The sequence below is a fragment of the Chiloscyllium punctatum genome, chromosome 45 (genome assembly GCF_047496795.1).
Source record: "Chiloscyllium punctatum isolate Juve2018m chromosome 45, sChiPun1.3, whole genome shotgun sequence".
Classification (NCBI taxonomy): domain Eukaryota; kingdom Metazoa; phylum Chordata; class Chondrichthyes; order Orectolobiformes; family Hemiscylliidae; genus Chiloscyllium; species Chiloscyllium punctatum.
Window position 1 is genome coordinate 47,464,447 of NC_092783.1, and position 25,850 is coordinate 47,490,296.

The 25,850-nt window shown below is 40.6% G+C and overlaps 1 protein-coding gene across 1 annotated transcript in view; it reads left to right on the forward strand.

Annotated features, from left to right (window-relative positions):
- sort1a (sortilin 1a) overlaps positions 1-25,850 on the forward strand; it is a 77,647-nt gene that overhangs the window by 15,952 nt on the left and 35,845 nt on the right. The window contains exons 3-7 of the mRNA XM_072563681.1: positions 3,601-3,674; positions 15,802-15,904; positions 19,539-19,703; positions 21,128-21,201; positions 24,513-24,562. Coding sequence (XP_072419782.1) covers positions 3,601-3,674; positions 15,802-15,904; positions 19,539-19,703; positions 21,128-21,201; positions 24,513-24,562 — 466 coding nt within the window. The remainder of the gene's footprint in view (positions 1-3,600; positions 3,675-15,801; positions 15,905-19,538; positions 19,704-21,127; positions 21,202-24,512; positions 24,563-25,850) is intronic.

Below are 25,850 nucleotides of genomic sequence, written 5' to 3' on the forward strand. Positions count from 1 at the left end.
CTACACTGACCCTCAGGGCATCCCATTCCCTACCCTATGCCTGTAACCCTGCATTCCCCATGGCTAATCCACCTGGCCTGCACATCCCTGGGCACTTGGGTCCCTCTGCACCAGTAATTCTGCAGTTATGTTTTGATATTAATTCTGCTTTCCTATCCTTGCTGCAAAAATGAACAATTTCAGGTTTAGCAGATTCTTCATCTGCCAGAGTTTTGCCTTTTTCCTCCATACTCCATCTATCTATATAGCTGTGTAACCTCCATATGACACTTTCACAATCGTGTTTCCTTCATTTTTGTTTCCCTAATGCAGGGCCCTCCGAGGTCTAATGACTTCTGTATGTGGAAATCAATATATCAGCATGCTAGTTGACATGTACAGGACCTTCCAATGGCTGCATGGCTCAGAAGGAGCATTGCTTCACAGTATTCATTCTGACCTACCTTTGTGGCAACTAGACTTGCAGATGACATCTTCACTTCCCCCACCTAAATCATTTGATTTAAATTGTAAAAACGATAGGGAATTTAATAATGGAAATGCTATTTGAAGGTCAAGGGAAGATGGTTTGATACTTTCTTGTTTGACCTTATCATTGGCATTTTTGAAGCAGGAATACTATTTCCCACTTGACATTATCCAGGTTTGGCCTTATCCGGGCTTGATGTGAATGGACATTGGCTGCTTCAATCTCTGAGGAGTCAAATGGTGCTGAACATTGCACAATCATCTGCTAATATCCCCACTCTGACACTGATGAAGGAAGCTCTTTCGTGAAGTAACTGAAGCTGCTTGGGCTTGAGAACTCTTGAAGTGATGTTTTGGGACTGAAATGAATGGCTTTCAACAATGACACTCTTCTTCCTTTGTGCTAGGTATGACTCCAATCAGTGGAGAGTTTTCCCTCCATTGACTTCAGTTTCATTAATGTTGCTTGATGCTATACTTTCAAATACAGCCTTGATGTCAAAGGCAGTGACTATTGTTTCACTTCTAGAGTTGGGCATTTTTGCCCATGTTTAGACCAAGACTACAATGAGGTCAAGAGCTGAGTGACCCTGGTAGTCTCTAAACTGAGCATTATCAATCAGAATTTGCCTCTTAATTTAATGCTAACTTACTTGAAGAGTATTGATCTTTAAACTTACTCGCACTCATTAGACTTGAACATGAGGTAGTTTGTGCTAAGCTATTTTTTAGGTTTTCCAAAAACTCTAGTTGTAAATTAAACTGTAGATTCCCCTATTTCATGCACACAGGCTAGTGTAAGCTTGTAAGGAAAAGAATTTAGCGTTTGAAAAACTTCCCTTCATTGTTCCTCCATTTGTCATGTCTACAATGCTGCGTGTTTAGTGCTTCTTGCTGATGTATGCAAGAGTAGCATTTGGCAACATGGGGCTTTGACACCGATTTAATCCCCTTTTTATTATAGTATGCTATTCACTTGTGTTCTTGGGCAGCTTCTCACCTTTTTAAAAAGATTTGAACAAGGACATCACGTGGGTAAATAACAGAATGGTTTTAAAATGCTCTTCCTTCATTCCAGCTCCTTGGAGCTGTGGCTATCTCCAATCTTCACTTTTCTGTAATATGTATTTCTTTGTCTGACGACAGCAGTGGTATCTGAATTTTGTGCATGAGATATGTACTTTACTTTAACAGGAATGATTATCAGACAAATAATTTTTGAGAAAGCCCTGAATTGCATGTTGTACCAAATTCTTTTGGTGGTCTTAATTTATGCTTTGGTGACTTGCCATTCAAGTCTTAATATAAAGGTTTTTTTTTAAAAAGTCTTTCTCCCTGATGTGTTTTCAGAGTTATTTCATGTTATCAGGTTTGCAATCTCTGTACTTGTTTTCTCTGAAACAATAGTTCATCAAACAATAGTTCTATAGATATGCAGCTGTAGTGAATTGAAAGTGCTGAATGTCAGATTTAATGTGTTTGCACTCCTCTGTATCTAAAAGTGGGAGAAGTGTAGTTGAACCTCATTTGTGCATGTGCTGTTTGCAAGCCCCAAGCATTATGTTGAATTTTACTTTTGTGCACATTTGAAACTGCTACAAATGTAGAATGAAAGCACTAATTTCATCATTCTTTCAGAATTTTTGATTTTCTAAACCAACTGTTCAATATAAATTTTAGTTGTGAGAACATATTTCAATTAAAATATTTGAGTATGGTACTTATGCACCCTGAAAATTAGCTAAACTGTATGCTTAGATCTCACAATTCAATTTCAGCTTAGAATTATCAGTCTAGGATCTAAACCTCTGTTTTTTGGAAAGACTTGAGATATTTCTAAGTAAAACTTTACATTTGTATTGTATACTTAATCATTTGTAACTGTACACATTAATGAAAGTGTAAATGTTGAAGTTTTAAATTTCATTATATCCTTTTTTTTTTAAATTTTTGTGAACCTTGTGAGGACCCAAATTATGTAATTTCAGAATTGGTACATTTCCAATACAATACTAGCTATTGTGTCTCATAATGTAATACCTTTTAACTTCGATAGGATTTACAAAATTACCACTGCAGCTACTTTGGAACCTATGTGCCCTGTATGCCAAAATACATACACAATAGCTATGATATCATCAGCCAAAATCAGAATTGAATAAACAGAGTTATTCTGTAATCCTGTCCCCAAGCTGTATTTGCCATATGAACTTGGAGCAAACTCTTCCAAAAAGTAGTCACTATGACTGCTTTACTACTATTTAGAAAGTAACTTGATGTACACTTACTCAATGCTGAGTTTTACTGTGATGGCACTTTTCCTTAGAATATGATTTCAAACTGATTTTCTCCTTTCTACATGCCTTTTTTAAAAAAATAAAACAATTGTCATCCTTAAACTGCTTTCCTGTGCTGTTCTGGTCATCTGGACACTTCAAGTATGATGTGTAATTTCCCCAGCATCAGACCTGTAAAATAGCTCGAACAGTTACTCATTCTCTAGTCACCAAGTTCTTTTCATTACTAAGCATTTATTCTTGGAGAGTTCTTATCTGAAGTTCTTTTGAAAGATTAGTTTTTTTTTGAAGAGCCCGTTTTTCAGAACTGAGTTGCTATCATAGTTGTTCAATATGGCCAGCCACAGTCAAGATTTGAAAGAAAGTTCACTTATTTGGTTATGTTTTTCCAAAAAAAAAATGCTTTGGTCATGAACCTTTTGAGGGAAGTGTTTCAGTTATATGATTTATTTTTGTTAATTTGTGCAACTTTCAGTCTTGTAAGTTGATTTGTGTGGGTTGGCATGTGTGACTATCCGAAATGTGATCAGTCGAACAGCTGGCAAAACTGCTTCAACATGCAAAACATTTGAAGAGGTTTTCTGCAGACCTACCCAACTTGGATGTGAGTGGTGGTGATTTAATTTATAGATAGTTCTACTTTTTTAGTTTTGACTCCCAGTTACAGCATGTCTGCAGAGTGCCACAGATTGTCACTGATCTGGTGAGTTCATAGCAAGCCGTTGTAATGAGCTATTGGTAAATCATGTGGAAGTATTCTATTGAATAGAACTGTGAATCTGGGGGGGAAAGCAACATCAATACATGAGATCAATTTAATTGTTTTCATCTGCAGGTACTCTTGGCATTAACAACATTCCAGTTGCCATTATTGGGAGTTAACTTTGGACAGTCACGCTTGTATAGAAGGTAAAGTGTGTAGGTTCTCACCTTTTATAAATTCTTATCTTTGTTAAAAAATATAAGAAGTTTTGCAGATCTTGTTTGAATTTTGGATAGTGTTGTATATGATAGTTCTTGCCTGAAAGAGTTAACTAACATCACAAGGTAAGCTCTGTTCAGAGTGTAAATGACTGTTTCTGGGAGGTGCTAAGCAATGCTGTTATCTTCTCCAGTGTGCTTCAAAAATTGTTCTTAGTACTATAATCACATGCTGTTGACACTTATGTGTAATTATCGTTGGGTTAAGCCTCTTATAAGAGGCAGTTTTGCAACTTAAATATACTGTAACTAGCTTTTATAAGTAATAAACCTATTTACTGTTCATCAGGCTTAAGCTTGCACTCTGTCTGATGTTGAGTGAGCACTTTCACCTGTCATGGTATCAATAACTGGCTAAATAGCAGTAAGAAGGATAGGGGTGTGACCCAAGATATCCCCGATCATATCCAACATTAGCAGCTAGTGACAGCAATGGCGAATTATAAATTGGTGAGCAGTAGTATGATTCATTGTCTTTTATAAGATTGTCAGCAGTGCAGACTTTTGCCCACACAGTGCTGGCCTAAAAAAAGTATTCAGTTTATATGAAACCTGAGGAGAAGAAACAGGAAGTGGGAGGGTGTAAAAATTAAATTTCAAGACTGAGAAGTAAACAAGCAGCATTGATACAAGATTAGGGTAATACCTAAACTCATCTGAATCATTTATCGTAAAGTTCATGCAGGTTATCAGTCACCTGACTAATTTTAAATTTGTAACATGAGTGAGTGTTGTACTCTTGGCTTAAAAAAAACTTGGCTGAGTAGAATGGAAGTGAGCTTCTGACCAAGAACTGCACAAATATCGTTGCTCAAGCTCAAAGACATGCTAACGCCACTCTTAAAATACAGACTGATACTGTGGAATAAGGTTGCATTAGCAGTAATCAACATTTCTCCCATCTAATTGGAAATGCATGCTTTGCTCTCCAAATTCTACAGAATGTTGAAGAATTTTACCTAGCTCAGAACCAAATACCAGCGATTGTTGAAACTTCTCAACAAGAGGCAGATGTTATCGACTTCTGCTTGCTGAGCCTAAAGAAAATGTATTCCACTCAAGATTAATTACACTTGTGTCCAACAATTCTTCATTCTTGATCAAAAGCTGTGGCTGATTTTTGCAAGTTTGGAGGGATTACTCTCCTCTTTCAACAGCAGATAAATCTTCAGAATCTGATTATTGGGTACCCTGGCCATTGTAATAAGATCATAAGACACAGGAGCAGAACTTTGGATATTCAGCCCCTTGAGTCTTTCTGCCGTTCAATCATGGCTGATAAGTTTCTCAAGAGAAAGAGAGGACTATAGATGCTGGAGGTCAGAGTCAAGAGTGTGGTGCTGGAAAAGCACAGCAGGTCAGGCAGCATCCGAGGTGCAGGAGAATCGATGTTTTGGGCATAAGCCCTTCATCATCAGGCTTATGCCCAAAAGATTGATTCTTCTGCTCCTCTTATGCAGCCTGACCTGATAAGTTTCTCAATCCATTCTCCTGCTATCTCCCCATAACCCTTGATCCCCTTGATATCGCTCTGTCTTAAATATATTCAATGACCTGGCCTCCACGAGGCCATGTGTGGCAATGAATTCCATAGATTCACCACTCTCCAACTATAGGAGTTGCTCCTTATCTCCATTCTAAAAGGTCTCCCCTTTTACTTGAAGGCTATGTCCTCTGGTCCCAGTAATGACTGGGAGTTGAAGGTAGACACATGATACAATCAGTTCAGCTGTTGAGAAGAGTCTATACTGAAATATCATAGCCAGTATTATTGTCTGTGATAGAATCTTATAACTCTTTTGCTAAAGGTTGTGAGCAGGTATTGAGGATCCCATGAGTCTAAATCATTACAGCATCAACAAAAGAAGACTTCATTGTCATAACTGTATTCTGCCATGAATTGAGCAAACTGGAGCCCCTTCAAGGGAAACAAAGCAATGAGAGTTCCACTGTTTTGAATTTAGATTGTAGCTACTAAGCAGTGCTAAAAGTTTCTATTTATTTATTCCTAACTCTGAAAGCATCCATTGATAAAGGAACTGTGACTGCTGCATTATTCCTCATTCTTTAACCACTCTAAATTTGGTATGTTAATAATCTCCAACTGCAAGATGTTTTGTAATAGAATTTACAAAAAATGTTTGGTGTGTTTCCTGTATGCTATTGTGAACTGTCAATAGCCATTGCTGATAAAGTTTCATTTAGACAATAATAAAATCTTTGTGTTTGCAATTAAAAGCTAGGTTTCCACTAATAATTTGTAGATTTATTTGGTTTACTTGATAGCTTCTGTCAACTGTTGCAGTGATATGAAATGTCATTTATGCTTTTGAACAGTTTTAAAATTTTTAGAACTGAATAGAAAGGAAACGATAAATATTTAACTCTGAAGCAAACAAAAATAGTAGAACTATGTTAAGATCTAATAATGTCTTGCTTTAATTTGAGTACCACATGTACATTACCTGTTAAGTTTTTGTTTATGCTTGAGAGTCACTTTGAAACATTTTTCTGGCCAACTATTCACTTTGCTCCTTCTACTTGCAACTGAGAATTAGGCAGATTAATAGTCCATGAAGAAATAGACTATTTGGAATCTGCTATATTGGAACCTATACAAAATTAATTTCTACCATTGTTGGACACAGTAATTTACCCTACCCAATGAGTATTAATTGTTAGGACTACTTTAAGAATAAGACCATAAGATATGGGAGCAGAATTAGGCCATTTGATCACAGCTGATGACTTAATATTGGGTTGATAAACTTATGGGGATGTACAGCACAGAAAAAGACCCTTCCACTCAACTTATCTATGCTGATCAGATATCATAACCAAATATAGTCCCATTTGCTAGCCCTTGGCCCAGATCCCTCTAAACCCTTCCTATTCATGTAACCATCAGATGCCTATTTAAATGCTGTAATTGTCCCAGTCTCTCCCACCTCCTCTGGTAGCTCATTCCATACACACACCACCTGCTGTGTGAAACAGTTGCCCCTTTTGATTCCTTTTAAATCTCCCCTCTCACCCGAAACCTTTGCCCTCTTGTTCTGGACCCTCCCTCAACTCCAGGGAAAAGACCTTGTCTATTTACTCTACCCTTCATGATTTTATAAACCTCTATAAGGTCACTCCTCAGCCTCTGCTGCAGGGAAAATGGCCCCAGCCTATTCAGCCTCTCCCTCCTAGCTCAAATCCTCTGACCCTGGCAGCATCCTTGTGAATCTTTTCTGAACTGTTTCAAGTTTCACAATATTATTCCTTTGGAGGGAGACCAGAATTGCACACAATATTCCAAGTGACCTAATCAATATCCTAATACAGCTGCAACATGACCTTCCAACTCTGATACTCTATGTTCTGACCAATAAAGGGAAGTGTATGTTTCGTCTGTCTTCTCCCTGTCACTTTTGATCCCCATACTAACCGCCTATCTTTCTCCTACTTAAATACACTCAGTGACTTGGCAGACACAGCCTTCTCTGACAATACAGATTGACCACGCTCTGACTGAAGTATTTTACTCTTCTCTCATTTCTAAAGGGTTGTCCCTTCACTCTCTGAGGCTGTTCACTTGGGTCTTAGTCTCCTATCATATTATGGTCATTGCCTACTAAGAGGTCCTTCACCTTGAGCTTCCTAATCAAGTCTGCCTCATTATACATAACCAAATCCAGAATTGACTGTTCCTTAGTGGGCCCTACAGCAAGCTGCTCCTAAAAAATCATCTTAGACATTCCTCAAATTTCTTTTATTGAGATTTTTTTTCCCTGATTTTATCCAGTCCACCTGCATATTCAAGTCTCCCATGATTAATGTAATAATGCCTTTCTTACATTTTTTTGTTTCCCACATCCTGACTACTACTACTACTACTATGAGGTTTATACACAAGTCCCATCATGGTCCTTTTCCCTTTGTGGTTCCTCAACTCTACCCCCACAGATTCTGTGCCTTCTGACTCTATATCACTTCTTGCTATTAATTTTAATTTCTGGATCAATTAGATCTTCTCCTCCCACTCGAAGTTCCTCTGCAGTCCAGGTGAGATCCTGGGCACCAGGCAGTCAACACAGCCTTTGGTACTTTTGATGCTGGCCACAGAGAACATAGTCTATTCCTCTGACTATATTATCCCCTATTACAAGTACATTTCTCTTTCTTTTTCTCTCCACTTTTGAATGGTTCCCTGTACCATGGTGCTATGGTCAGTTTGTTCGGCCTCCATACAGCCCCTGCTCTCACTCTCACTGTGAGTAAGAATCTCAAACCTGTTAGGCAAGCTTGTGGGCTGAGGCTGCTTCAGCACTACCTCCTGGATCTCTCTCCTTGCCTTGCTCATAGTCACATCCTCATCCCTGATCACTGATCGAGTTTGAGGTGGTTTACCTAAGCGCTGTGACTATCACCTGAAACACAGCATCCTGGTAACTCTCCCACTCCAAAGTTTTGCACCGCTTAAAACTCACACCAGCTCATCAACTCTGAGGCAGAGTTCCTAAAATAATTAACAATTGCCACAGATGTGGTCTCTATGAACCACAATGGGGTCCACTAGCTCTCACAACATATAGCTCTGTATGTCCATTTCACTTCACTTAGTCCTTAATTTGATTTTTAGAAATTTTCTACTGGGCTTTTAAGTTTGCAACCTGTAAATATTTCTCCTGTTTACCTTTCTCTGAAAGTAAGCAATAATAGCTTACTAATTTGACTATCATCAATGAACTTCCAGTTTACCTGTGATATCACTCTTTTGTACTGGGCCCCATTCTGGGCTTCAGTTTCGCCTCTTTTTTTTTTTAAAATAAAGCACCACAGAAGCTATGAGCCAAAAAAAGGAAGCAAGCAAAAAAGCATCTCTTCCCCTCTGAACTGAATTCCCACATTATCTCCCAATGCGTTTTCACTGGGCTACTGAAATTTAAACTTTTAACATGGAGAAAGAAAAAGATTTACAAGTAATGTTTTTGTTGCCTACAAATTTCCTGAATTATATAATCACACTAGGAGAAAGTGAGGACTGCAGATGCTGGAGATCAGAGCTGAAAAATGTGTTGCTGGAAAAGTGCAGCAGGTCAGGCAGCATCCAAGGAGCAGGAGAATTGACGTTTCGGGCATAAGCCCCTCTTCAGGAATGAGGAAGGTGTGTCAAGCAGGCTAAGATAAAAGATGGGGAGGAGGGACTTGGGGGAGGGGCACTGGGAATACGATAGGTGGAAGGAGGTTAAGGTGAGAGTGATAAGTCAGAGAGGGTGTGGGGACAGAGAGGTCGGGAAGAAGATTGCCAGTCAAGAAGGCGGTGCTGAGTCAGAGGGTTGGGACTGAGATAAGGTGGGGGGAGGGGAAATGAGGAAGCTGGAGAAATCTGCATTCATCCCTTGTGGTTGGAGGGTTCCTAGGCGGAAGATGAGGCGTTCTTCCTCCAACCATCATGTTATCATGGTCTGGCGATGGAGGAGGCCAAGAACCTGCATGTCCTTGGCGGAGTGGGAGGGGGAGTTGAAGTGTTCAGCCATGGGGCAGTTGGGTTGGTTAGTGCGGGTGTCTCAGAGGCGGTCTCTGAAACGTTCCACAAGTAGGTGGCCTGTCTCCCCAATGTAGAGGAGGCCATATCGGGTGCAGCGGATGCAGTAAATGATGTGTGTGGAGGTGCAGGTGAATTTGTGATGGATATGGAAGGATCCCTTGGGGCCTTGGAGGGTAGTGAGGGGGGAGGTGTGGGCGCAAGTTTAGCATTTCTTGCGGTTGCAGGCGAAGGTGCAGTGAGTGGAGGTTGGGTTGGTGGGGGGTGTGGTCCTGAGGAGGGAGTCGCAGAGGGAGTGGCCTTTCTGTAACGCTGATAGGGGAGGGGAGGGGAGTGAAATATATCCTTGGTGGTGGGGTCTGTTTGGAGGTGGTGGAAACGATGAAGGATGATATAATGTATCTGGAGGTTGGTGGGGTGGTAGGTGAGGACCAGTGGGGTTCTGTCCTGGTGGTGATTGGAGGGATGGGGTTCAAGGGCGGAGGAGCAGGAAGTGGAGGAGATGCAGTGGAGAGCATCATCAATCACGTCTGAGGGGAAATTGCGGTCTTTGAAGAAGGAGGCCATCTGGGTTGTTCGGTATTGGAACTCGTCCTCCTGGGAGCAGATGCGGCGGAGGCGAAGGAATGGGGAATGCTGCCTGAAGGAAGAGCACCTCAGGCTCCGCCTAGGAACCCTCCAACCACAAGGGATGAATGTAGATTTCTCCAGCTTCCCCATTTCCCCTTCCCCCCCCCCCCCCCCCACCTTATCTCGGTCCCAACCATCGGACTCAGCACCGCCTTCTTGACCTGCAATCTTCTTCCTGACCTGTCCGCCCCCACCCCCTCTCTGGCCTATCACCCTCACCTTAACCTCCTTCCACCTATCGCATTCCCAACGCCCCTCCCCCAAGTCCCTCCTCCCTACCTTTTGTCTTAGCCTGCGTGGCATACCTTCCTTATTCCTGAAGAAGGGCTTATGCCCGAAACGTCGATTCTCCTGCTCCTTGGGTGCTGCCTGACCTGCTGCGCTTTTCCAGCAACACATTTTTCAGCTCTTATTATAATCACACTGGCTGTTTCTCACTCTGGATGTGATTTCTCCTTCTATATTTAACATTTTATTTTATGCATTTTAATGTGAAAGATTGTGAAAGATAATTAAGAAAGAGGTCAGAGGAAAGACATTGTAAAGTTTTTTTAACAGATATTTTGTGGTGGCCATATATCTTGGTTTACAGTTGCAATTTATTTGGACTTGGTAAAAAGAAGGAACTCCTTGCTTGGCTCTCTGCTTTCTGAAAAACATTGTGTATACTGGCTGTCCTCTTGAAGAGCATCTGGAAGACTTCTCGGTATTGTATTTCGTGAATAAGCTGCTTCTGCCAAGGTCCCAGAGCCAACTCCCTATGTTTGGTGATGCACATCTACTGGAATATCAGACTGATGGCATTTGGACACTGAATACTTTACCCTTTTTGCCTTCAAGCACTAAGATTTATTGCCTAAAAGTACTTTTCCCCAAAGTAATTCTGCGCTGAGAGAAATCGGTCATCTTTTCCCTTGGGGCGGCATGGTGGCTCCGTGTTTAGCACTGCTGCCTCACAGCACCAGGGTCCCAGGTTCGATTCCAGCCTCGGGCGACTGTCTGTGTGGAGTTTGCACATTCTCCCGGTGTCTGCATGAGTTTCCTCCGGGTGTTCCGGTTTCCTCCCACAGTCCAAAGATGTGCAGGTTAGGTGAATTGGCCATGCTAAATTACCCATAGTGTTAGGTGCATTAGTCAGAGGGAACTGGGTCTGGGTAGGTTACTCTTCGGAGGGTTGGTGTGGACTGGTTGGGCCGAAGGGCCTGTTTCCACACTGTAGGGAATCTAATCTTTATGTGTGTGTTTGGATTATTGAAGAGAAATAATCACTTATTTTCACATTAACACAGTTTGTAATCAGTTTTGCACCTTAATTGAATACATTTTCGTTTTGAGAAATCAGTTTTGTATTTGCTAAATAAACCTTGTTTTAAGTCTGATTCAGAAAGCATACAACTGGTCATATATGGAGCTAGTTAAAACAATTAACTTGGCTGAAAAATGCACCATTTGTCAAAGTTTTTTGTCTTGCACTCTTCAGGACAATTTGTAAACAATATCAATGTAAAGTGCAGCAACATTAACGCTGTACAAGAGGAGAGTGCTGATTGGTTGGCATTGCAGTTCATTTACCATTTTGTTTATTTGTGATGGCGGGACTCTTGACTTCGGAACAATATCTGTGATAGTGCTGAACGTGCCTTGTGTTGCAACTGCACAGTGGCATTGTGAAATCGCTAGCGTCATCTTGTTGCTCAAACTTTCACTGCTGGTATGACGCTACATATGTAGCCGGTATGTTCCAAAGATAACAGAATGTATCAAACTACATATATAGCAGCAAGTTACTGACTGCAAAACAAGCCTTTTAATTGCAAAATTCAAAAGACCATTCAACATTAGATACAACTCTGCGATTGGGTAACATCAACTCAGTAATCCCAAATGCATGAAGATGTATGTTGTAAACTAATTTAGGATTGTCATTTGGACTCGCATATACTTGTGCATGTCTGAAAGCTACATATAGTTATAGGGATTCGATTGTAAGGGGAGTAGATAGGCATATCTGCGGTCATAAAGGAGACTCCTGAATGGTATGTTGCCTCCCAGGTGCACTGGTCAGGGGCATCTCTGATTGACTGCAGAAAATTCTCAAGGGGGGGAGGATGAACAGCCAGTTGTCATGGTGCATGTGGGCACCAATGATACAGGTAAGAAAAAAGTGGGATGTGGTCCTACAAGAAGAATTTAGGAAATTAGGAAACCAATTTAAAAAGTAGGACCTCAGAGGTAGTAATCTCAGGATTGCTACCAGTGTCACGTGCTAGCCAGAGTAGGAATGATAGATTAATCAGGATGAATGCATGGCTTGAGAGATGGTGAAGGAGGGAAGGGTTCAGTTTTCTGGGACATTAGGACCAGTTCTAGGGGAAATGGGGCTATTACAAATTGGATGGTCTGTACCTGGGCTGGACTGGAACCAATGTCCTGGGGGATGCTTTTGCTAACTCTGGGAGGGTTTAAACTAAAGTGGTAGGGGAATGGGAACTAAATGAGGGGGGTTGATGGACAGGAAGAAGGTAGTAACTAAAGCCTGTAAGGAACTAGATGAATAAGTCCGCATGAGTAAGGGAAAAGTAGGCAGGAAGCAGAGGATGAACGCAGATGGACTGGTGGTCTGAGGTGCATTTTTGTTTATTGCAAGAAGTATCATAGGTAAGGTACGTGAACTTAGGGCTTGGATTACACTTGGGGAGTGTGATGTCACTGCTATTACTGAGATTTCTTTTGAGGGAAGGGCATGAATGGCAACTAAATATCCCAGGATATCAATGCTTCAGGTGCGATTGAGGGAGGTAAAGGGGTGGAGGAGTTGCATTACTGGTCAAAGAATATATCACAGCTGTGCTGAAGGAGGGCAATAAGGACAGAGCTCAGAAATAGAAAGGGTGCGGTAACAATGTTGGGATTGTACTGCAGGCCTCCCAATAGCAAACAAGAGAGAGGTACAAATATGTAGCGAAATCACTGATGTAGGAGCAATAGGGTGGTGGTGATAGGAGATTTTAGTTTTCCCAACATTGACTGACTGGGATTCACTTAGTCTTAGAGGTCTGGATGGAGCAGAATTTGTAAGGGGCATGCAGGATGGTTTTCTAGAGCAGTATGTAACTAGCCCAACTCAAGAAGGGGCTATACTGTTGGGAAATGAGCCCCGCCAGGTGGTTGATGTTTCAGTAGGGGATTACTTTGAGAATAGTGATCACTATTCCCTAAGTTTTGGAATACTCCTGAACAAAGACAAGAGTGATCCGAAAGGAAGAGTGCTAAACTGGGGGAAGACCAAAGTTCAGCAGGAGCTGGGGAACATAGATTGGGCGCAACTCTTTGAAGGGAAATCCACATTCGATATATGGGAGGCTTTTAAAGAGAGATTGATTAGAGTTCAGGAGAGATGTTCCTGTGAAAATGAAGGTTAGAAATGGCAAGATTGGGGAACCATGGACAACAGGTGAAATTGTGAGACTGGCTAAGAGGAAAAGGGATGCGAACATGAGGCAACTGAAGACAGATGAAGCCTTGGAAGAGTATAGGGAGTGTAGGACCGATCTGAAATGAGCAATTAAGAGGGCTGAAAGGGGTCATGAGATATCCTTAGCGAGCAGGGTTAAGGAAAACTCCAAAGCCTTTTATTCATATAAGGAGCAAGAGAGTAACTGGGGAAAGGACAAAGGAGGAAAGATACGTGTGGAGTCAGAGAAAATGGATAAGATTCTTGATGAAGACTTTGCATTGGTATTCACTGAGGAGAGGAACATGGCAGATGTTGAGGTTAGGGATAGATCTTTAATTACTCTTGGTCAGCTTAGCATAAGGAGGGAGGAAGTTTTTTATATTCTAAAAGGCATTAAGATGGACGAGTCCCCAGGTCCGGATGGCATCTAACCCAGGTTACTGAAGGAAGTGAGCTGGAGTTTTGACAGATATCTTTGCAGCATCCTTGAACATGGGGGAGGTCCCAGAAGACTGGAGAATTGCTAATGTTGTCCCTTGTTTTAGAAAGGTAGCAGGGGTAATCCAGGTAATTACAGACCTGTGAGCCTGATGTCAGTGGTAGGGAAGCTTCTGGAGATGATACTAAGAGATAGGGTATTTACCCATTTGGAAGAAAATGGGCATGGTTTTGTGCAGGGCAGGTCATGTCTTCCAGACCTAATAGAATTCTTTTGAAGAGGTGACCCAGTTGACTGGTGAGGGAAGGGATTTGGATGTCATATACATGATCTTTAGTAAGGCTTTTGATAAGGTTTCCCATGGTGAAGCCGCATGGGGTCCAGGGTGTTCTAGCTCGATGGATAGGGAATTGGTTGGGTAATAAGAGACCGTAGTAATGGTAGGGAACTTCTTAAAATGGAGACCTGTGACCAATGGTGTCCCACAGGGATCTATGCTGGGGCCACTGTTGTTTGTGATATCCATAAATGATTTGAAGGAAGATACAGGTTGCCTTATAAGCAAGTTTGCAGATGACACTAAGATTGGTGGAGTAGCAGATAGTGAAGGGTACTGTCAGAGACTACAGCAGCATATAGATAGTTTGGAGAGTTGGGCAGAGAAATGGCAGATGGAGTTCAATCCTGACAAATGTGAGGTGATGCATTTTGAAAGATGTAATTCGGAAGATGCAATTCAATAGCAAACTATAGTGTAAATGGAAAAATCCTGGGGAAAATTGATATACAGAGAGATCTGGATGTTCATGTCCATTGTTCCCTGAAGGTGGCAAAGCAGGTCTGTAGAGTGGTCAAGAAGGCATACAGCATGCTTTCCTTCATTGGACAAAGTATTGAGTACAAGAGTTGGCAGGTCATCTTATAGTTGTATAAGACTTTGATTCGGCCAGGTTTGGAATACTACGTACACTTCTGGTTGCCATGTTACCAAAAAGATGTGGATGCTTTGGAAAGGATGTTGCCTGGTATGGAAAGTGCTAGCTATAAAGAGAGGTTGAGTAGATCAGGATTATTTTCATTGGAAAGAAGGAAGTTGAGGGAGAATCTGATTTGAGGCCTACAAAATCATGAGAGGTATAGATCGGGTGGATAGCAAGAAACGTTTTCCCAGAATGAGGGGAAATGTTTAGGGGAGATTTAACAGGAACAGTTCTTCACGCAGAGTGTGGTAGGCGCTTGGAATGTGTTGCCAGCGGAGATGGTAGGGCCGGGAACGAGAGCGTCATTTAGGAAGTATCTAGACAGATACATGAATGGGCAGAGAACAGAGGGATATAGACCCTTTTTAAAAAAAAAAATAGGCAGCAGATTTAGATAGAGGATCTGGATCAGCGCAGGCTTGGACAGCGAAGGGCCTGTTCCTGTGCTGTATGGTTCTTTGTTCTTTCTACTTATATTAATAGATAGGGCTCTTTGCTGACAGGAATAAAACGTACATACTGCGCTTCAATTCGGCAACCAGGTGATGGCCATTCTCTAGTTCAGGAGAATGTCTTGACCAACTGGAGTTAAGCTACCCGGTTTAATTTGGAATGAAGTTTGACATTTAACAATCAGTCATCATCTAACAAGTGCAGTTTCCATGGCAATTCCTTTAATAATCAGGTTCACTTGCCAATCAGTCAGTGCTGTCTTCTATAAAGTATAAATGCTATTCCATATATAATGATACTTTGTGAAAATGTTCTGGAGAGCAGGATGAAAAGTTTTGACAAAATGTCTTTCTTTTTCTTTTAGTAATATTTCAGTTCTGTACTATCAATGAACAGTTACATTTATTTTGTGAGTAGTCGAACTAGAGTAAAACAGAATTGTTCTTCCAACTCAGTGGTAAGATAATCAAGGTTTTTTTTCACTGCGTCATTTTTCGACTGTGTTTGCTTACTTGTTCAAGGGCTTACATGTTGCACTGTTTTAATTGGTAACTTTCTTTCAGTGAGAATTATGGAAAAACCTTCTCTGACATAACAAAGCTCATCAACAATACTTTCATCCGTACTGAATTTGGAATTGCAATTGGCCCTGAGAATTCTGGAAAGGTAATCTACTAAAAATATTGAATGCTAATTTTATTTGGAAGGTCAAAGACCATAACTTGCCAATGTGATATTTTGTCATGTGAAATCCATTATTTTAAAGCTTTTCTCAAACTGGATTAGTTTTGGATCTGGACAGTTGAGATTTTGATTCACAACCACAAATTTATTCTGTACTGTGATTGATTTTAGAAGTGTATACCTTGTGTGGAAGCACATTGCAAGGAACTGAGATTCAACAACTGAAAATTGAAGAGAGGATCATCTTAGACTTTTCATTTGTTGCCTAGGATGTGGACATCTTTGGCCTGGCTAACATTTACTGACTGCCTAATTCCCCATGAGTAGACGATTGTTATTTGCTTTGTTGAATTGCAGAGGCCCATAGAGAATAAATATTCATATAGTCTGTTAGGCTTCTCAGTTACAAGGTCCAGGGCAGTGTTCGGCAGGGGCATTGTTCAGAATTCGATCACAGGTTGTTAGAACACTGGGTAAATCCCTCTTTTAATTTAAAAAAGCCATACAGAAAAGATTCAGCTCGTGCTGTAATCTGTTAAAATTCAAGAGGCAAAGAATTATCCCAATATTCTCTATTATGTAAAACTGACAACTTTATTCTGTAAGTCTAACAACGAATATTGATTAACAACTGTTTACAACTCCTTTCTCTTAAACCTATCTTTTTACCTCCCACTCTAATACTGGTCCGATTTAAAAAAAAAAAATCCCAATTAAGATTTACAAAAAAATTAATCACGTTTCAACATCAGTCAGCTTTGCCGAGTTTCCTCTGCAGATGGTCTCTCCAGGTCATTTGTGTGTTCTGCTGTAAAAACTTCCTCCACAGAGAGGTACCTTTTTATGAGTGCTCCTAAACTAGCAGCCTTTATCTGTTGGTCTTTTATCATTTCTCCCTCAATTGTTCAGAAATGTTTGGTTTTATACCCCAAACATCAGATCATTGCATTAGTTTTAATATTATCAAAATACTAAATTCAAACTTAGAGTTTGGTATCTTGGGGCGTAATTTAAGCTGGCTGAATTTGAATTTAGTTTTGTCTCATGGCAATCCAGCTACTCCAGCTGTTTCGACCAAATGTTACATTGTTACCTTGTTCTGGACTCTGTGCTTCTCCAAGTCCTTGGTAGCTTTTCAACTCTCTTATAGGTACAGTACCCCTACACCTTCGTAACAGGTAGCCTGTTTTATTTGTCTCTTGATCCAGGAAGACCCTTATAAAGAGAGAAAGGATTTTTAAAAAAAACAATAAGATAGTACAGAAATGAACTAGTAGTGGTGCATGCTAATCACAAGATAACTACAGAAGACAAATTTACATTTAAGTCATACCTCGCTCACCTAGAATTATAATTTTTTTCCCATAGCAGTCATATGTTAAATATTTGTAAGTTCCAGCAAACTGAAGTAAAATGGTATGAATTAGCTTGCACCCACAATTCTCAAACAACCCACTCTCAATCTGTTCATAGTTATCCTTATGTAGAAGAGTGTCTTTGTTTTTTTTCACACCCTCTTGTTCATCAAAGATTAACTCCAAATGTGGCAATTTTGCAATGAGTTGATCTGTCAGTTGGCTTTGGTATTATACCTCTTCCCACCCTACCTCTTGCAAAAATGCCATCCCGTATTCCCAATTCCTCCGTCTCTGCTGGATCTGCTCCCAGGAGGACCAGTTCCACCACACAACACACCAGATGGCCTCCTTCTTTAGAGACCACAATTTCCCTTCCCACGTGGTTAAAGCTGCCCTCCAATGCATCTCGTCCACATCCCGCACCTCCGCCCTCAGACCCCACTCCTCCAACCGTAACAAGGACAGAATGCCCCTGGTGCTCACCTTCCACCCTACCAACCTTCGCATAAACCAAATCATCCGCCAACATTTCCGCCACCTCCAAACAGACCCTACCACCAGGGATATATTTCCCTCCCCACCCCTTTCCGCCTTCCGCAAAGACCGTTCCCTCCGCGACTACCTGGTCAGGTCCACAAACCCAAACAACCCACCCTCCAATCCTGGCACTTTCCCCTGCCACCGCAGGAACTGTAAATCCTGTGCCCACACCTCCTCCCTCACCTCTATCCAAGGCCCTAAAGGAGCCTTCCACATCCATCAAAGTTTTACTTGCGCATCCACTAATATCATTTATTGTATCCGTTGCTCCCGATGCGGTCTCCTCTACATTGGGGAGACTGGGCGCCTCCTAGCAGAGCGCTTTAGGGAACATCTCCGGAAAACCCGCACCAATCAACCACACTGCCCCGTGGCCCAACATTTCAACTCCCCCTCCCACTCCCACTCTGCCGAGGACATGGAGGTTCTGGGCCTCCTTCACCGCCGCTCCCTCACCACCAGACGCCTGGAGGAAGAACGCCTCATTTTCCGCCTCGGAACACTTCAACCCCAGGGCATCAATGTGGACTTCAACAGTTTCCTCATTTCCCCTTTCCCCCACCTCGCCCTAGTTCTAAACTTCCAGCTCAGTAACTGTCCCTATGACTTGTCCGGACTTGTCCTACCTGCCTATCTCCTTTTCCACTTATCCACTCTACCCTCTCCTCCTTGACCTATCACCTTCATCCCCTCCCCCACTCACCCATTGTACTCTATGCTACTTTCTCCCCACCCCCACCTTCCTCTAGCTTATCTCTCCACGCTTCAGGCTCACTGCCTTTATTCCTGATGAAGGGCTTTTGCCCGAAACGTCGATTTCGAAGCTACTTGGATGCTGCCTGAACTGCTGTGCTCTTCCAGCACCACTAATCCAGAATTTGGTATTTTCTTGTCATTGGAAATTCAGTTGCTTTGGAACTTCATTGTGACTGTTAGAGGATGGCACCTGCCAGAAAGATAAATAATATATTTACTAGCTTGATGGCTGGAGGGTCATAATATATCTGAGGTGCATAGTGCTAAATTGTCATGCAAATTATAATCTGAAACTGTAACCATACAGCTTTTGAATTTTTATCATAGGTTTGCAGATCTCCTGATCATAATTATAAGCTTGGAATACATATTATGCTTACTTTACTGAATGGCTGACATCTTTCAGGTTGTTATTTTCAGTGGTGAAATGAATGACATGGCCAGTTTGTATTGAATGACATAGTTTTAACTCCAGACTGGGCCGATGGTGTCACAGCATGCTATTGCTGGAGATGAAGGCAGACTTGAATTTTCTGCCATTGCCAGTGGCCTGAGCAGCAGAAGAAGCTGTGCTGACCTTGGATGAAAGTGTAAAGAGAAAGTTTGCTTCAGGTATCCAGCATGATTCCACGGTAACCTTGAGAATAATTGTATCATGGTCACAAATTGTACTTAACCTGACTTCATTTTTAAAATAAAAACTAATTTGTTTTAATAGGAAAGGAGTTTATATGACACTACCTCCTTCAGAAGTTTCTTTAGAAACATGTCAGCCAATGATCAAATGGTGGACCAGACTTGCTGTGCCAAATGGCCTAAACCAGCTCCTGTATCTTCTGGTTCTTAGATTAAAGAACTGTACTGTGCACAACTGAGCCACTTCAGGAATTTGTTCTCCATTATAAGTGTAACATTAGCTTTATTTCAAAATAGTAACTTTTTTTTCACTTTTTTTGTTTAAGGTGATCCTTACAGCTGGTGTATCTGGGCAGAGCAATGGTGGAAGGATCTTCAGGTCAAATGATTTTGGCAGGAACTTTGCCACTGTAAATCTTCCTTTTCATCCAGTTATGCAGATCTTGTACCATTCCAAAAATTCTGACCATCTGCTAGCACTAAGCGTACATGTAAGTGCAACTAAGAAAGATTGATTGATTGTATCGACTGCATGATTTTGTTTGTTCAGGAGCTGTTAAATAAAATACGTTGGAATTGAAAATATCAGCAGTATTCTATTGTGAAATAAACATTGTATCCATTGCAGCTGCTTTCGAAAATATAAAAATCCTTTGTTTTTAGGGAAGTAGATGACTTTTGATACGTGATTACATGTAGATGTATGACCATTTGATTGACTGGACAAACTGTATCACGATTTGTTTCTCCATTGGGTGATGGCTTGTCACTTAACATTTCTAGAAACATCTTTGCTGGCACGGTTTGCAAAATATATGGTATTTAGCTGTGTCTGTGGTTAGAGACATCCAGCTTGCATTTTTGGATGGATTCTTAATTTCTTTCTTCCATCCATATAAGTGTCACACATTGAGTGTGGACATGACAAAACCTGGTGTTTTTGGATGCTATAAGATATAAAAATCTATGACTGACTTGGCATGAAGTAGAAGCTGTACTTTAATGCTATAACGGAATTCTTTTCTAATTTGGTGAGGTACGCTAACAGGTGACCAAATCATCAAATTTGATATATTTGTTCAGTTTTTTTAATGCAATGATGGTCATTTGTAAGAAATGAATAAAATCTGTCAAGTCTTGATAAATTAGAAAAGTAGATTGTACTCGTTTTAAACTAACTTTGGGAACTAATTAGTCTTTGGTAAAATAGTAAATCAGTGGTAAACTTGGAAATTACTTTTGTAGCCATCTGGTAACAAAGGAGCAGCCTTTACCGTGTGAATGTAAAAATGAAACATCAACCTTTTTTGTGGGAATGGCATTGCAACATGCTGTATTTTTAAAAAATTCACTATGGTCCTGACAACTTTTACATGAGAAGCTATTAGTGAGATTAAAGTGACAAAGCAGCATACATTTTTTAATAAAATGTTGGTGGAAGGATCCATCTGAGAAAAAGTATTGAGGGGTAATAGGGATCAATGCTGGGACCCTTCCTTTATCTACTTTCCTCTGAATAGAATTCAGCAACTCCGTAAACATCCAACAGCTGAATTGGTTTAATTCAAAAGTTCTGCAATGAATTAACCAGACTTTTAATGCATAATGGGTTGGACAATATATGTTGGCTAAATATGAACAAGAGCAGATGAAATTTAAATTTGTATTTATGCATAGTTCTTTTGCATGATCACCAAATGACACACACAGCTTTTAGAGTCAATTAAGTACTGGTCAGGTTTAGTCACTGGTATAGGAAAGATGGTACATGTGTGCAGATAACGTGCACAAATCGATTTGTGTGAATAGGAAAATCTAGATGTCAATAAAGTATTTTTTGCTTGGTTTTATTAATTAACTCAATGCAATTTCACTGTTTTTCCTTTTTTCTGACATGTTATTTATAATATTCTAGAATGTTTTGTGGTTTTCCTCCAATTTTGGCAAAACTTGGCAAAATATTCATGACTTTGTCTGTCTTGTTAAGTGGTAAGTAAAGCTTAACTAATAATAACTTAAGTGACATTTTTATTTTATTTTGTTTTATTCAAGTGTGTGCTAATTCATTAGTATAATTAATGTTCTAAAGCACTTTACAAAGAACAACGATGATCAGTAATGGTGTTAAAAAATATTTAAAGTGTCAGGTTCTGAGGATGTGGAGAAAGGGGGCAAGCATTTAATTAAATGTTAAACTTCCAAGTTAAAGTGGAGGTCAAGGAGGAAAGCCGAGAACTTGTGTTCATATGTTATGACTCAGATGGGAGGAGCATACTCTTTCTCTAGTCCTACTGCTCTATTGATGACAACACAAATGAATTTTTATTCTGTGCCTGATATGACCATAGAGTCATAGAAATGTACAGCATGGAAACAGACCTTTCGGTCCAACCTGTCCACGCCGACCAGATATCCCAACCCAATCTAGACCCACCTGCCAGCACCCAGCCTATATCCCTCCAAACCCTTCCTATTCATATACCCATCCAAATGCCTCTTAAATGTTGCAATTGTACCAGCCTCCACCACATGCTCTGGCAGCTCATTCCATACACTTACCACCCTCTGTGTGAAAAAGTTGCCCCTTAGGTCTCTTTTATAGCTTTCCCCTCTCACCCTAAACCTATGCCCTCTAGTTCTGGACTCCCCGATCCCAGGACAAAATGACTTTGTCCATTTACCCTGTCCATCCCCCTTGTAATTTTGTAAACCTCTATAAGGTCACCCCTCAGCATCCGACGTTCCAGGGAAAACAGCCCCAGCCTGTTCAGCCTCTCCCTATAGCTCAAATCCTCCAACCCTGGCAACATCCTTGTAAATCTTTTCTGAACCCTTTCAAGTTTCACAACATCTTTCTGATAGGAAGGAGACCAGAATTGCACACAATATTCCAACAGTGGCCTAACCAATGTCCTGTACAGTCACAACATGACCTCCCAACTCCTGTACTCAGTACTCTGACCAATAAAGGAAAGCATACCAAATGCCTTCTTCACTAACCTATTTACCTGCGACTCCACTTTCAAGGAACTATGAACCTGCGCTCCAAGGTCTCTTTGTTCAGCAACACTCCCTAGGACCTTACCATTAAGTGTATAAGTCCTGCTAAGATTTGCTTTCCCAAAGTGCAGCACCTTGCATTTATCTGAATTAAACACCATCTGCCACTTCTCAGCCCATTCTCCCATCTGGTCCAGATCCTGTTGTAATCTGAGGTAACCCTCTTCGCTGTCCACTACACCTCTAAATTTGGTGTCATCTGCAAACTTACTAACTGCACCTCTTATGCTCGCATCCAAATCATTTATGTAAATGACAAAACGTAGAGGACCCAACACCGATCCTTGTGGCATTCCACTGGTCACAGGCCTCCAGTCTGAAAAACAACCCTCCACCACCACCCTCTGTCTTCTACCTTTGAGCCAGTTCTGTATTCAAATGGCAAGTTTTCCCTTTATTCAATGAGATCTAACCTTGCTAATCAGTCTCCCATGGGGAATCTTGCCGAACGCCTTACTGAAGTCTATATAGATCACATCTTCTGCTCTGCCCTCATCAATCCTCATCAAAAAACTCAATCAAGTTTGTGAGACATGATTTCCCACGCACAAAGCCATGTTGACAATCCCTAATCAGTCCTTGCCTTTCCAAATACATATACATCCTCTCTCTTAGGATTCCCTCCAACAACTTGCCCACCACCAATGTCAGGCTCACCGGACTATAGTTCCAGACTAGTTCCCTGGCTTGTCTTTACCGCCCTTCTTAAACAGTGGCACCACATTTGCCAACCTCCAGTCTTCCGGCACCTCACCTGTGACTATCGATGATACAAATATCTCAGCAAGAGGCTGAGCAATTACTTCTCTAGCTTCCCATAGAGTTCTTGGGTACACCTGATCAGGTCCTGGGGATTTATCTACCTTTTAACCATTTCAAGACATCCAGCACTTCCTCCTCTGTAATCTGGACATTTTGCAAATGCACCATTTATTTCCCTACAGTCTATATCTTCCATATCATTTTCCACAGTAAATACTGATGCAAAATATTCATTTAGTATCTCCCCCATTTTCTGTGGCTCCACACAGAGGGCACCTTGCTGATCTCTGAGGGGCCCTATTCTCTCCCTAGTTACCCTTTTGTCCTTAATATGTTTGTAAAAACTCTTTGGATTCTCCTTAATTCTATTTGCCAAGCTATCTCATGTCCCCTTTTCGCCCTCCTGATTTCCCTCTTAAGTATACTCCTACTTCCTTTATACTCTTCTAAGGATTCAATCAATCTATCCTGTCTATGCCTGACGTAGGCTTCCTTCTTTTTTTTAACCAAACCCTCAATTTCTTTAGTCATCCAGCATTCCCTATACCTACCAGCTTTCCCTTTCACCCTGACAGGAATATACTTTCTCTGGATTCTTGTTAACTTATTTCTGAAGGCTTCCCATTTTCCAGCCATCCCTTTACCTGCGAACATCTGCCTCCAATCGGCTTTCGAAAGTTCTTGTCTAATACTGTCAAAATTGGCCTTTCTCCAATTTAGAACTTCAACTTTTCGATCTGGTCTATCCTTTTCCATGACCAATTGTATGATTTTTCCTAGATTAGACTGTGCTGAAAAACTTAGCCAGTCTGGCAGTATCAGTGAAGAGAGAAACATAATATGTACAGGGGTTGGCCCTTTGAGCGTACTCTAGCATTCAGTGTAATCATCGTTGACCCAATCAGTACCCATTTTTCTTTTTTCTTCACGCACCCTTTGATCCCTTTGAGAAACAGAGTTAAGTGTTTTCAGTTCCACATAATGTTTATTTTGAATCGAAATAATTGCAGTGAGCTACGACACTGCTTAAAAATTGAACTTAACCTTAATTTAATGTTCAACAAGGCCAAGGTTCTTTGGCCAATCTTGTAAAGGAAAACGGAATTTCTTTTGCTATTAGTTGAGGATGAATACTGGCCTCAAGATGCCAGCAATATTTCTTCTGATTTTAGCAGATTCACTCAAACGATGGTAAAAAGATAACATCAGTGACACCACTTAGTAATAACATGGAAAGTAAAATGTATTGAACTGCTGAAGTATATTTGTGCATTATTTATTGCCTGCGAACAGGTTTTTAGTATTGTTTGACCATCTGAAATCATCATTTATCATTTTGTATGTTGTTTTTGAAAGTGTTCCTCTTTCCTACTCTTCTCGCTCCACCTTCCCCCACCCCCATCATCCAAACGTATTTTATACGATGATTACAAACATTGCTTTCCGTTGATTGTTCTTCTTCTTTTGCTTTACTTTAGGGGACAAAATGACACCATTTTCTTCACAACCCACCCAAATGGGTCTTGTAGTAAGTTATATCAACACTTGTACTTTTTTATTGAACAAAAAAAAAGTCTTACATTTCAGTTTTTTAGGAAGAACATATGGGATTGTTATTTGATTACAAGTTTTTGTTTAAGGTTTATCTTTGATACTTGCTATCACTTAAATTTAATTTGAAGTCTTTGCTTAATTTTTCTTGCAACTGCAGAAATTTGTAGGGATTTAGTTTTATTAATGTCATTAATCACATCTATGAAAAATATGTGGATGAAGGGTCTACAGATCATATGCTACAGGTATCCATAAGTATTTATTCACACATTCACTGATCCATCAGGTTTACTCTGCACACTATGATTCTTTGATGCTAATAACCCAAAGCAATTCTAATAAACTGGAATGTAACCAATGTATGCTACATGAAATATTGCAAAAACCTTAGCAATGCAATGCTTACAAGAGAATCTGTTTGCATGGACTTTTCTGAAGATCAGATCAGAACAGGTGATCAGCCTGCTCTGTCCCAAAATCCAGTTGTTGCTTAAACAGCCCCTTCCTGAGCTAACTAATTGTGCTGAGAGAGAAAAGGTTCTTTACTCTTCTCTACAAAGAAGCTGTGCATTCAAACATTTACACCATGCAGTCTCCAGCAAATATTCGTTTTGACCACTGACGGTCATCACAAACACCTCCTGTTTTCCACCTTGGTTTGATCAATTAACTCCAGAAATTTCTTGCCTCTCCTGAGAAAGAAGCTTATCTCTCGCTCTGAATGAACTTTCTGCTTTAGCTTGCTCTTGTTCACTACTTTTACGGCATCTAATCAACTGTGTCATGCTTACGCAGCACAATTTTATGACAATCTGAAATTGAATTGACAAACCGTCTACATTAACACTTCTGATTCACTGATTTTAAACAAGATATCACCTTTTCCGGTGTTAGTCACCATTGAGTCCATTACTACTGTTACAGTATCCTGACCTACACACATGCTTGCATGCATGTGAGCACCTTCAGTAAAACACCGAGGCATTTTAAAACCTTGATCTTTGTAATCATGAAGTAATCACCAAGTTTCTTGCTTTGTCCTCGTTTCATTTACTTTTATTTCAATTTGGCTGACCGAACAAATTAAGTACCAACTGTAGATAGTAAATGTAAAAGTCAAATTTGTTAAACAATTGATGCTTGCATTTGCTTTTCTTTAACAAAATATTTGTGCATAACAGTGGGGAAAAGAAATGGTACTTGCTGTGTTGAATTGTGTTGCATCTGTTGCATGTACAATGGTCTGGTACTTCTATGCATGA